Raw genomic sequence first — 13,077 nt, forward strand, 5'->3', positions numbered from 1 at the left:
TTCGCTGACGTCTTCTCTCGAACGTCTTGATCGGGACCGGTCGCGTCACAAATCTGAATTTCAAGGTTAAACGCTCGCAGCTGTTACTCCGCCGCGCGCTCGATACTTCCAATTCATACTGGTTTGTAAACCAAGTCGGGTTCTCGCGGTCTCGACATTTTTCTTTTCGCGTTCTCGATTATACGACGACTACGATAACTATTTCTCGCGCGGGAACGGAAGGCGGAACGAAAAAGGCTCGAAAATTCGCCGACTCGGTGACGCGATGAGTCAAACACGACCGGAAGTCATCGAGATTTGTAATTGGTATTCTAACAATATCGGCATCGACTCACGAACGATGATGTACTCGAAGATATATAATTCTAAACTACGCGATGATCTGTATATACCGTAAACTCGCTATTTAACACGTTCACTGCCAAACTACTCGCGAAAATTTATAGTACCTCGACACAATTTCTATACAATTGTTTCGAAGTTGTTGAAATTATTTTTGTTGAATTCGAACAAGTACTACTTTCTGGTGTATGGTTGACGCGGCGATCAACGTGTTAATACGTAAACAACGTTCTACCAAGAAATGGTAATTACAAATTCAAACCAAACACGCTAAATACAGACCAAAAGCAAATCTTGACTCGTATCGCCGCAGCAGTTCAACATTTATATTCCTCGGTCGAAGAGAGTTGGAATTATCGCCGATTCGCGATTATCGGGATCGATTCTCGAGCACTCCAGGCGAAAGCCAGAGACGCACGATGTTCTGCGAATGAACTAGACGGATGTTGGTTTCGTTGCGAATCACTTGGTGCGTCGAGTGTGTGCGCGAGCACTGTGCGCGGGGCTCGGCGAAGCGGAAGGACGACTTTACGCCAGCAAGGATCGGCGAAAAGTGGACTGATCGTGTCCCACAGCCTCTCCTGCTGGCTCGTGTCTTGGAGCTCGTCCAAAATCCTACCGAAACTCCGCCGAGAACGTGGAATTGATAGCGCAACGTGTATCCTTTCCGAAGAATCCTCGAGCTAAAGAGGTCATAGGATTATGCGCAAAAGGCCGCCCTTTAGCCGCAACGCTGGCCCCCACCAGCACGCGACCGTGCTTGCTGGTGCCAAGAGATAAAAAAAAAAAAGGCGGAAGATCGTCGCAGGAAACAAACAACCCTGCCGCGATTCTTCCAGGCATTCGACTCGTTTGAATGGGAAACGAGTAGAAAGTGTCGTCACCCCCGCCTCCTATTCGGAGTTTAAATGGTCGCGCTTAACGCGTTAACTGGCACGGTAACTTCTGTGAAAATTGTTCAAGATTGCCTCTAGGCCAGCTTGTGTTTTCACAGGGAATGCTACACTGTCGTTTCTGTAACATAGAAGAAAGAAAATGATTCAAAATCACGAGACAAGAGAAATTATCGACGCGGTTGAGTATACGTGGCCCGAGTAAACGAAAACAAAGATACAATATCGACCGTCAACGCAATCCGAGCACCGACGCACCTGTTATTGCATACTTTATGGGCAGCACGCGCTGGAAATTTGTACGGCAGTTAAACGCAGCTGCGATCCGTCGAGAAATAATGGCCTGATCGTAAACAATGCGCCAAGACCTTTTATTGTCTCTCTGCTTCGATTTCTTCCCCTCCTCGGTGACCTTGGTTCGCTTCAAGGTCACTTTAAACGAGTCCAACGAACCGTTTAAAACACTTGGAGCGATACGGAGTGCAAGTACGGTACTCATTCACGAATCGATAATAAAAATGATCGCGTCATAATTGGAACGACATCAATTGGCCGGCCAAGGCCACCGAGGGAGCTCTCCCCACCACGAAACGTTTGGCATCCTCGAGCCTCTATCTCTCGCGTTATCGCGTCAAACCTGCAGACACGTGCCCTCTGTCTCGCGAACGGTGAATTTACTTTCTAAATTGGCGCGTCGTAAAAGTGCAAGTGGCATGATTCACGGATATAAAAAAAAAAAAAGTGATCGTAGGCGTGCACGGTCTTGAATCGATCGTGTTCCAACTATAGTTGGAGAACTCTTCGAACGAGGACTGTTAACTGGTTCTCAAGGTCGTCTTACGTCTGAAGAGACCTATGCAAATTCAACCGTGGATTAAATTAACTCTGGCGCTTAACCTGTGTTAAAATCAAATTTTATAGTTATCTTCGCGGGTTAGCATACTCCACGAATGTCTGTTATTTTTTTCTTTGTTCTTAGGGGAGTTTACAAATGTACCGTACCTTGGTATCCAGGAAGCGAGGGCAACGTAGAGGACCGGCATCCTTTAACTTCCGTCCGCCTTGTAACCTGAATTACAATTGAACACTATATCGTAATCGCTGCAACGCATTGGCGTTATCGTCGTTTTCCCCGTAGATGTACCAAATATTCTAGCAAACACGCTTTTAATCGACGAACAAGGGAAGTCCCTGAGTCGCGTAAGCGCTCCTCGAGGATCGATTTATCAACACTTTTCGGTGCACGCGCTAGAAACGCCTCGTTCAGGCATTTTGCACGGGCGCGTTTTGACGCAGTAGAGAACGTTTTCAGTTACAGCTATATTTAACTCTCGGTCCCCATTCCACCGACACATAATCAAACAGGCCGATGTCTCGGTTCACTTTAACCCATTAAACAGCAAATTATCGGTGCCTCGTCATTCACTCTATGCGGAATCAATCGGGAACTGTTGCTTCAAGAGAACAATTTTTGTTTAAACAACATATACAACGAATATCAAACTGACACGATCAGAAGGGTCGATGGAAACAACTATAAACGGACATTTACGGACGACTGTGAGCTCAAGACTGAATCGGAACAGAAACATTCGTGCTCCTCGCGGGGAAAACACTTTCTCCGAACGGAAACCATGATAGAAAACAACATTCCAGAGGAGTAGAAGTTTCGGGAAGGGAAAGGAAGAAGAAGGAAAAGGACAGGGTTGAAAGAAGTTCGAAGGTGAAACATCTGGAGGAAGATTTCTCTCGACTCTACGGGATACGACTTCGTTTCGTTGGACTCGCGATGCACTTTCTTGAAAAGGTCAGTCCTTGAGACGGTCAAAAGATCTGCCTGCTGTTACAAACAAACCTCGAGATTATCGTTTGCAAAAATGAGAGATAAGGCAACGTTTCCTTTCACGCAGCGAATGAGACGTTTACAGCGGACGACATTGGACCACGTACGAATCTTTTTACAGCGAGCCGAGATAGTTAAATAACATTTTTAAACAATTCTGACGATAAGCAATACCTGTACAAATCCCTGCGATATTAATACGATCGTTAGCGACAAGTATTGATAAAATATTTGAATAAGAAATTATTGAATTGATACCGTGCTAGAATGACGTCAGTCGCAGATGGTACAGCTGTCTGTTATACGGGTTGCTCGTGCAAAATCGATTCGTTTGAATAGTTCTGGTCTATAGAGCTTCGTTTCATACTTATCGCTCGCGATTCATGGGCATCGCATAAAATTCCCAAGCACCCGAGAACAATAAAAATGGTAACAATGATGAATAGCGAAAGCAATCTTCGCGTCGCTTCCTACCAAAGAAACCTACGATCAACGCGTGATTTCTCTTTTTAACTAACCAATTCTCGACGTTAGCTTGAAAATTAATATCGCGAATACGATTATCCGTATCGTAGCGTTTAAAGGATTTTCCAACGTCGACGAGGGGCAATTATCTCTAATTGTTTCTACCGGTTGAATTTCTACGGGCTGCGTCATATTTCCATCCAAGTACGAGGCTGAAAAATGTGTGCAAGAAAATTAAAACGACTATTTTTAGAACCGAATGAATAATATGCTCTATTTAAAAACATCCTGTTCCTCGTTTATTAAAGGCACGAGTTCTACCGCACTATTTTTGCCTGTTATCGCAAGCTTCGTCTAAACTGTTATGAACACTTTACCAAGAAGTATACCTCCTAGCAATATTAAGAAATGTTTGCATCAAACTTTCGTATCGCACCTTCTCTGCTCTACCGTTTATTATTTCAATCATTAAGCATGGTTTCTATTTATCCATCTAGCGTTAACTCGAGCGCGACTGTTAACTGGTTAATTACTGTTAAGAGATCTAGAATCGGATTTGCAACGCGTACAATGTATTCCTTATTCCCTTTCACGTCTACTGGAACATTTACATCTATCATTCGTGAGAAATTTTCTTTCCATGACTCGATAGGAACTGTTACGGTCCTCGAGGTGGATAGGCGAATAACGCGATGGCGCGAGAAAATAAACGACCATAGGACCTACATACCTAGATTCAAAGCTTGATCAGTTTTCTCCGAGCTACATCTGCTCGTTGTTGATTCCCCCCCCCCCCCCCCCAAGTGAATTGCGATCACAGCGAAGAAACGACGAGACACGGACGCATCGGGCGTCTTTTAGAATCGTTCGAATGGAAAACAAATCAATCATAAGCGTAACCAAGGTTGTGGACGATTAACAGGCCTGGGAAACTCGAAACGGAATGACTACTTGTACTGGGCGAGTCAAGAACAGCTAGGCTTCTGAAATTAATTATTTAATGTAAACAAACATTGGACTTGCTAATACTATTATTACAATACAAATTGAATCACGTATTACCTGTGTTGCTAATCATCATGTTCATGTTATCCGTACTACTTTCAGATCTTTTACAATCAATTTCATTTATGCCCAAAATTATACTGTAAGTAATGGCATACGAGTTTATAAACACGTATCTAAAGTATTTTAGAGTTCACGAGTACTGTTTTTATCATGCTATCGCTTTGTTAATAATTCTGAATATAAATAATCCTACGACACGATACACTCTTAGCTTGCTTCAGCTTTAGACCCTATATTAAACGTGGATACTAATAGTTTCGTGGCTTTTGTAAATATAAATAATTCTACACGGATTCTCAGTTTACTTCAACCTTTCGACCCATATTAGATAGGTGTATTAATACTTTCTCGGTCCTTGTGAACGTAAATAGTCCTACGCAGTATATTCTTAGTTTACTTTGGCTTTTTATGTCACGTCAGATGGGTGTACAAATACTTTGTACATTCATCCATACAGATTCCTCTGAATAGAAATAATCCTACAACAGAAAACATTCTCGTGAATTTACTTCAACTTTTTATGCCACATTAGACAGCCTCGTAAATACATTGTTCTAGTAAGGTACTCTTCTGTGACTGACTGTACGTTTCTACAAAACATTTCCACCGGTACAATTAGCATAACAGTATAATAAAGGCCGTCCAAACGTTTTAAGAATACTCGCTACGCATTTAAATCGGGTATGCCGTATTCCCAACAGGAAGCAGACACAAACTGAAAGGCTTAGGCGAAAGCTCGTCAATGTCCAAACCAATGATTAATTCCTTCCATAGTCAAACACGCGGCTACGTAATATGTCCTTGGGACCTGCCTTCATCTTGATAATTAATTATAGCAAGAAACCAGAACGAAATTTCAATCGAAATTGCTGTAAATCTTTTTACTGGAAAAGAAACATTCAAGACTGAGGAAGTTCACGTGTATTAGATACTACAGGCAATCGAGATCGGTCATCGACCCGCAAGAGTAGGAAGTAAACTCAAGGAGAAATTACCTCCAGTCGTTAACGCAACTTTAAACGCAGCTCGGGAAAGACTTGAAAATTTAATTGTTCGTCAAAGCGAATCCGCGAGTTTCACAGTCTCGTGGACGCGTGAAATGCGCGATAGAAGTGTTAACTGAATACATTTAACAGACTACTAATTTTTATCTTTATGCTACGGAACACAATTTATAGGTACGTAAATCCCAAAAGTCGAGATAAGATGTGCGCGAGGAAAAATATTTTTTCAATGTATGTGGAGTGTGTATGTAAGAAGCAGGTGATTCTATAATAATTGGAGACAGAACGAGCCCGATAATGAATCACCAGCCGTTTTATCTGGAACTGTAGATAGTACAAGCATTATTATTTCAGATAATAATATTACGGTACCATTATATGTATAATACTTTAAGCTCATAGTTTGTAATTTAAATTTTTAAAGTCTTGAATATTCAGACTAGAATTACGTTCCTATCAACGGTTTGTAGATTTGATAAGACTTTGCGCCAACGAACAATTTAAGGAAAGACCCGTTAGTCGAGGCTCTGAACAGCTTTCCAACGTCAGAATACTTCACAGAGAATAATGGCAATTGCCTACTGAGGGCATTTTAATTAAGCGATCTCGCCGAGCTACGACTTCTGCGAAACACCTTCAATCCTCGTGCCACTGCGTCGTGGCGCGTTTACAGAGGAATCCTTCCGCGTTGCTGGCGAGCCAACGTAACTAAATCAACACAAACATCGACAGTCAATCACGAACTCGTTCCTTTCATCAAGTCGTTCACTAAGAACACTAGGAAATACACTATAGCAGCTCGTGATGTATAAATTAGACTGTGTTCGATAGACATTTGCTCTTTCACATGAATCGTCCAAAAATGTAGTTCTTTAATTCCTTGGAATAGCAATGTCTGGCTCATTCCCTAGAACATGAATTTCTGTTAAGTATTTTGAATAATATATCAATCTACCTAGATGAATTTGAAAGTTTTAGAATCCATCGACACTTCGCACAATTGCTTCAATTTCAAGATACCTCTACCATCCTTGAAACAAAGTTTACATTCACACGAGCAATCTGATACGAGCAAAAGTTCTATAGCTGTGAACACAATTGAGAAATAACAAAATACTCATTCTTCGAGGTACTCCTATCCTGAATAATGATGCCCAACGCTATCGTTTACATCCATCTCCCCCAAAAAAATCCTACGTCAACACTCACGTACGTTCTCTGAACTTAACGATGGCAAATAACGACTCGTCTACTCGAGGACCGTGCACGAAAGTCTGGAAGACCCCGTGAAAGCTTCCAGCGGGAATGTGGAAGCCCAAACGCACCGACCACGACTGACAGCCATGAAGATCTCATGGAGAACTTCTATTGCTCGTTCGTACTAAGCGTGTTCGGAGTGGGAGACCATTCACGCCATTGGTCTCGAATGTAGCTCTACTTATTCCCCACCCCTTGTTTCTCAATCTTTTTTTTTTGCGCAAGCCTTACAAAATCTAAGCGACGATTTTACTCTCTTCTCGAGACCAGGAATAAACAAAACTCCCATGTAAAGAAAAATAAACAATTCGTTATTTGCTCCAATAAAAACTAATCTGAATTGCATAGCGAAACTGTCATCCCACGTTGAACAAGTAAAAGCAGCGAGTTATCATCTAATATTTGAATAAAATTTTGTCCCTCTCTGCTCGAGCACACATATACATGATGCAATCGTTTGTAGCTTGTCGCCGCCTTAGTAAACACGCTTGCTTCAATTTTTTGCTTCCAGATATAGCATTGTTCGATATTTTCTCGCGGAAGCATTACGATGTGTACGTTTATCGATTGATTTCTGCGTTTGTCTTTTAGTTTGTCGGTAGTAGTACTATTTGATTTCAGCTAAGGAACGACCTTGGTTTTTTCAACTCGTTTCTTATTCCTATTCGCTCCATATCTTCTAGTTAGCTTATCAGTATGCACAAGCGTGTGTCATACGCAATTCACGATCATTTTCGTGAAGACCAACAGTACAGTGTCCTAATATATGGAGTAGAACTCCTAGAATATAAGACTGATGAATAGTTGTTTTTATTCTCAGTCATAACCACATTGTGACCAATGCTAAAACATATAGGCTTTCTTTTATGCAAAACTCACCTATACGTTCCTTTGCTCTGTGGACTTTCATAATCGATGCGTCGTTTTTTGTGCTCGTACTGAAGAGAGCCCGCAGAATGTGAACGTGCCCTCGAATGGCTGCGAGTACGGTGACGCCTCCTGCTTCGCGGCATCTGGAACAAACATCAGAATTTTGCTTTGTTAATATGTAAATATTTCAGTTACTTGCCACAAAATAAAACAATATGTGAATACTGAAAATGTTCTAACAGTAACGATGCAGTTCTATATAAATTGTCTGGCAAGGCTATCAGTGCTTTACCAATACCAAAACATGTATTTCTGGTTGTAACGATGAAACTGTTATGTATACATATACTAGCATGCCCAACAATCATTACCTCCCAAATATTGTTACAGATTCAGATGTATTCGACTTTTTATAGAAGAAATGAAATACTCAGATGCACTGAATGATATATGATATAACGATGTAGCTATGCAAAGCACACTAAAAAACAACCAAAAGTTATATCATACATGCATAAGAAAAAGAAACTCCACATTCAAGAATGGCACAAATAAATTAACTAACTAGATCTAATTATTTAACTTTTACTATTTCTGTAACACTTTTCTTGTTAAATCTAATAATCTTAAAAATGTGTGCAAACACCACCCATGAATGAAAAATATAAAAATTATAATTCAATTCTTTATAACCATCGTTAGTTTCAACGATCGAAGAGTAAAGATTACATTGAAGGAACAGAGACCAGCAGTAAAGTACGGATGAATGGTATCTATTAACATTAATATATTAGGGTTGATTTTCAAAAGTGACCAATGCGAAACTATTAGCAACACTGATGTAATGAAACGAAGAGTCGAAGATTATAGATGTACGCAAGAGTACAGATGTATCTGCGATGTTGTCGTATGACATTCCTACAGGAATTAGGATCAGAGCCTTTCTACAGAAGCCAGACTGCGTGTACTTACATTGGGGAGACGAAACAGGCTCACTTGATCCCAAATGAAATCGAAGATGGATGATATCCAGGAACGTGAAGATGATGCTTGTGGTATGACACTGTTTTTGGACAACGACGTGGACATCAGCTCAAAAAATTCTGCAAAATGTGGGCACTCGCATCGTAAAAGCGTACTAAGCACTACGAAAGAGAACGACCCAATCCGTAAGGATAAATAAAAATACCTATCATTCGCGAGAATTACGAATGTGTCGTGTAGCACGACACACTGGTATACAGTGACAAGAGTGTGAGTGTTCAGCAAACAAAATTCGTAACAACTTAACAAAATCTTCTTATGAACAAGATCCATACAAAATATTAAACGAATTTAAGCATATTTTGAAGCATAGAAGAGTTGATTAGTGTAGGTGTGAGAAGTAGTGGTTTATCAAAATGTTTCTTACCAGTAACTGTTTATTTAATACATCCTGACTTTATATCGACAATTACAATACAGAAATTACTCGAAAATTTCTTTACGAAAATAGCACAGTCACTGTTACTTGAAAAAGTGTGTCGTATAAATGTTAGCCATGAAAATGTGTGTCGAAAAAAATTGGGAAGCACTGGTGTAACGTAACCCTATGCAATCGAGTGGATTTGTACGACGCGTGAAAACGGCTACACGAGTCCCGCCAAAATCTCTTTATGGTGGAGCTCACAAGAAACGTGAAAAGAGAAGTCGACTGGAATGACGAAGCACGAAGTGCACGTTAGAGAACGCAATGGAAAGAAGAAAGATGAAATGGAAATGAGGTAACGGATACGCGTGGGCACGCTCGCTAGCAAAATCGATGTTAACGAGATGCCTGGCTTTCGACACAAGGCGACGAGCTGAACGTTAACATCGTCGAAGAACAGACCGTGGGTTGTAATCGAATACGATGCGCAACACATTCGATAACTGCGAGGGAGTGAAAGCGATGAAAATGTACAAGTAAAGAGACAGATTGCAAAGCGTACGCCATAAGGGAACTTTCATGAAATGGCGGCCATCTTGAAGATAGAGAAGCATCAAGTACAAGTGAACGCAACACATGCACAATTTCTGTCCAACATATGATAATAATTCAATTTAAACTTATCGCGATCAATCGCGAGAATGTTGACTTACGTTGAAGAGATGAATCAGGCTCGATTGGTCCCAAAGTATACTCGCAAACACAAAATATCCAAAGAGCGCAACGATGTCCTACGTATAACACTGTTGTGTGACAACGACGTGGAAATCGGATCGATGCGATTGGCGAACGATACTCGGCTATGTTCGTACGGCATCGTTCCACGAACGGAACCGAGCACCCACGGACGGGGCCGACCAGGGCCGACTAACCTTCACGTACGTACTTCCGGCAGATACAAAAAAAGACCTAACACACGTAAAATGTGCCGGCTACTATATTATAATTAATACTATTTCGATATTTATCAACGTTTTATCGATGTAAGACAAAAATTGTCGAATTTAAAGACAATAGTAATCGATTCAATGAATATTCTTTCGAAAAATTGTACACTCAATGTCACGAAATTAGTACTATTTCGAAATTACACAGAATGATACGTTGTAATTAAATAACGAATTTATGTAAATATTTCTTAAAATATCATCGAATTATTTCGACCACGTTGAATATCTTTGCAATATTGGTATTAAAGACTCGAATATTTTTACATAATGAGCCGAAAATCCAATTGATTATATTATGTAACGTGGAAATGAAATATTATGAATGTTATTGCCAATGCCGGTATAGGTGTAAGATATTTGTTTCGAATTATACGATATTCGAAGTGTATATGATGTGTTTGATAACCTCACATGTTCATGACACAAAAAGGGAATCCAGTATACGTAAAATACGTGAGAGTGATGTATTCGTGCTGAATTACAGTGTACGAAATACTATCGTATAATAAAAGCAATATCTTCGCTTGAAATGCGATTTACGAAAACAATCGAAATGTTTAATTCGGAGCGTCGACGGTATTACGCTTAATTTGTCACAGAAACCTTACGTACCTCTCCCCAAATCAAATTATTAATTATCCGCACGACACCACATTTGATCAAAGTCATTAAACTCCAGAACATACTTTAATTTTAAGTGAAAACAGAACGAATCATGATGTTCACGAGGCTGCGAGATAAAAATGTAATTCCGAGTGAGTAGTTGATGACCTCTGTATATTATCCTAGGTGGCACCACAACACAAGTGCATTAGGGAGGATAACTACATCGTTATCGGTAAAACTTTTCATGGACAAAGGATACCAGCTGCGCAAGGCAAATAAACGTAGCCGCGAAAATTTAAAAACAAAAAAACACAAAAAAAAAATTAAACATGCAGTTTCGATTGTACGAGCAAACTCACTTTTAAGAACGAAAACATTTATGATTACTTGTGTCACTTTTTTAACCTAAAGTAAATTTGCTCCTACAATCAAGAACGAAAAATTTAATAAAAAAATAAATATTACTTTCTTATATTGATCTTTTCCTCACCTTTGATATCGTATTGGACGTCATATGCCTACGATTAGATTGTGTCTGATTGCAGTAACTCATTATCGCCGAAGGAATCAATTCTGCTGCGTACGTCCATAATTCTTTGTACGATTGCTGCAAGCAATTCGATCACTAATTTACATTGTGTTTGATTTAATGTTCGCACGTTTCACTCGACGAACACATTTCTTGCAAAGAATCGTACAATGTTAAATAAATAACCAAACGATGATGTGGGTCGCGACTAGCTTTGTTGAAACAAGCTTCGAGTCTCGGAGCTTTCAGAGCCTGCGCCGTAGTACAAGCCATTAACGCTAGGAAGCACAGAAGTGACTTACAGCTGAGACCCGCAACTCTTAAGACTTAATTCAGAAATCTTTATTTAAATATATTTAGATAAAATATTTTTAGCATATCGAACACTGCAGTGACTCACTGTTCAAGACGTAAATCTACAATTCTTTAAGCTCACTCGAGCTTTACATGCAAGCTTGAAAGTCTCAGTTTTTAACATTAAGCCTTAAAACTTCGAGGTCTCAGTCCTTAACATTGAGCCTTGAAGTTTCGAAGATGCATATTTATATGCAAGCTGTCACTCAAGCCTTTCCATTGTACATACAAAACAGTTTCAATTTCCGTAGGGGTCACGTCGATAATTCGAGACGACGGTAATTACCCCATGCAAAGGCCACGTGATACTAGTAGACACACGCCAATGGCGCTTGCGAGGGAGGGAAAATCACGATCGTTGAATTGGTATTATCAATGAAAACACAAACGAATATGGTATCGATTTACCCTCACGTAATTTTCACTTCACGTACCTGTCGCTTGCGGTAATTGCCCTGACCCCTCAACGCGCTACTTAAGATAGATACGTTTCTGGTGGTAAAACGATAGAACAGACACTGTACGAAACCTGCACCCATCTTATCCGGATAGCTGTAGCTTACCGAGAAGACTATGTGCAGGTAACGTGCTTTACTGTGTTGCGCTTGCGCTCTATCACGAACAACTAACCCCAGACGCGACATGATCTCGTCCCGTCTCGTTTGATCGCAATTAAACAACAAAGGGTATTGTCTCCTGGCCTATTCGCGAATCGCCGTTGCTTAATCATATGTAAATAACGGGACAAACGTGTCGAAGGCGATACAACGTGATTCACGAATTAATTATGTAAGCTTACAAGTTGGAAGCCGTCCATTGATTGGAGAGCTTGTCCTTGTTTCTGCCGGGCGCAGGAGGCGAGACGCGTTTTTGGCGACATCGTTTATGGTCTTCCTGTTTCCCTTGAATGACAGTAAAACGCACTGGTCGAGAAAAGGCTAGTAGGCGCTGAATATTCTACGGTCATTTTCGAATTACGTGGCATTCAGAGCGAATTTAATGTTGGCCTCAAACCAAGACCCGTACTTTATCTAAAGTGGGACTAATAGGAATGCTAAAAATATTATTCCCTCATTCACGCCTCGTGAAATCCAATTTGAAGATAAACGTGGATTGCACGTACAGTGGATGTAAACTGTTGTAAATTATACACATTCGCTAGTGATTGTTTACCTGTAGTTAACTTTTTGAACTTTTGGGTAAATGTAAGCATAAGTAAATATACTATTACCACAGTACAGGGTGGAAGGACAAGTCAGGAATTCTAAAGGGTGATTCTACATCTAAAAATAAGAGGAAAATCAAGAATGACGTAACTGCGTTTGAGGCCTTCTGTATGAGTTATTAATTATTATAGATACCAGTGAAAGGCGTCTGAAGCGAGGGACTTATACTACCGATGACGCGCGGCAGTAGTATGAGTCCCTT

General features: G+C 40.4%; 1 protein-coding gene and 1 long non-coding RNA gene across 2 annotated transcripts; both read right to left on the minus strand.

The window, feature by feature from the left end:
- Positions 1–4,695: 4,695 nt before the first annotated feature.
- LOC128875368 (uncharacterized) lies at positions 4,696–7,745 on the minus strand. The gene is made up of 3 exons (XR_008456808.1): positions 6,829–7,745; positions 5,160–6,522; positions 4,696–5,090 (listed from the first exon to the last, which is right to left on the minus strand). It is a non-coding gene; the product is annotated as an uncharacterized LOC128875368 (long non-coding RNA).
- Positions 7,746–7,747: 2 nt separating this feature from the next.
- Positions 7,748–12,306, minus strand: LOC128875366 (uncharacterized). Its single transcript, XM_054120887.1, has 3 exons — positions 12,084–12,306; positions 11,257–11,373; positions 7,748–7,885 (listed from the first exon to the last, which is right to left on the minus strand). The coding sequence occupies exons 1-3, from the start codon at positions 12,291–12,293 to the stop codon at positions 7,748–7,750; spliced, it is 465 nt and encodes a 154-aa protein (XP_053976862.1). The 5' UTR covers positions 12,294–12,306.
- Positions 12,307–13,077: the final 771 nt, after the last annotated feature.

This window comes from Hylaeus volcanicus, chromosome 4, assembly GCF_026283585.1.
Source record: "Hylaeus volcanicus isolate JK05 chromosome 4, UHH_iyHylVolc1.0_haploid, whole genome shotgun sequence".
Lineage (NCBI taxonomy): Eukaryota > Metazoa > Arthropoda > Insecta > Hymenoptera > Colletidae > Hylaeus > Hylaeus volcanicus.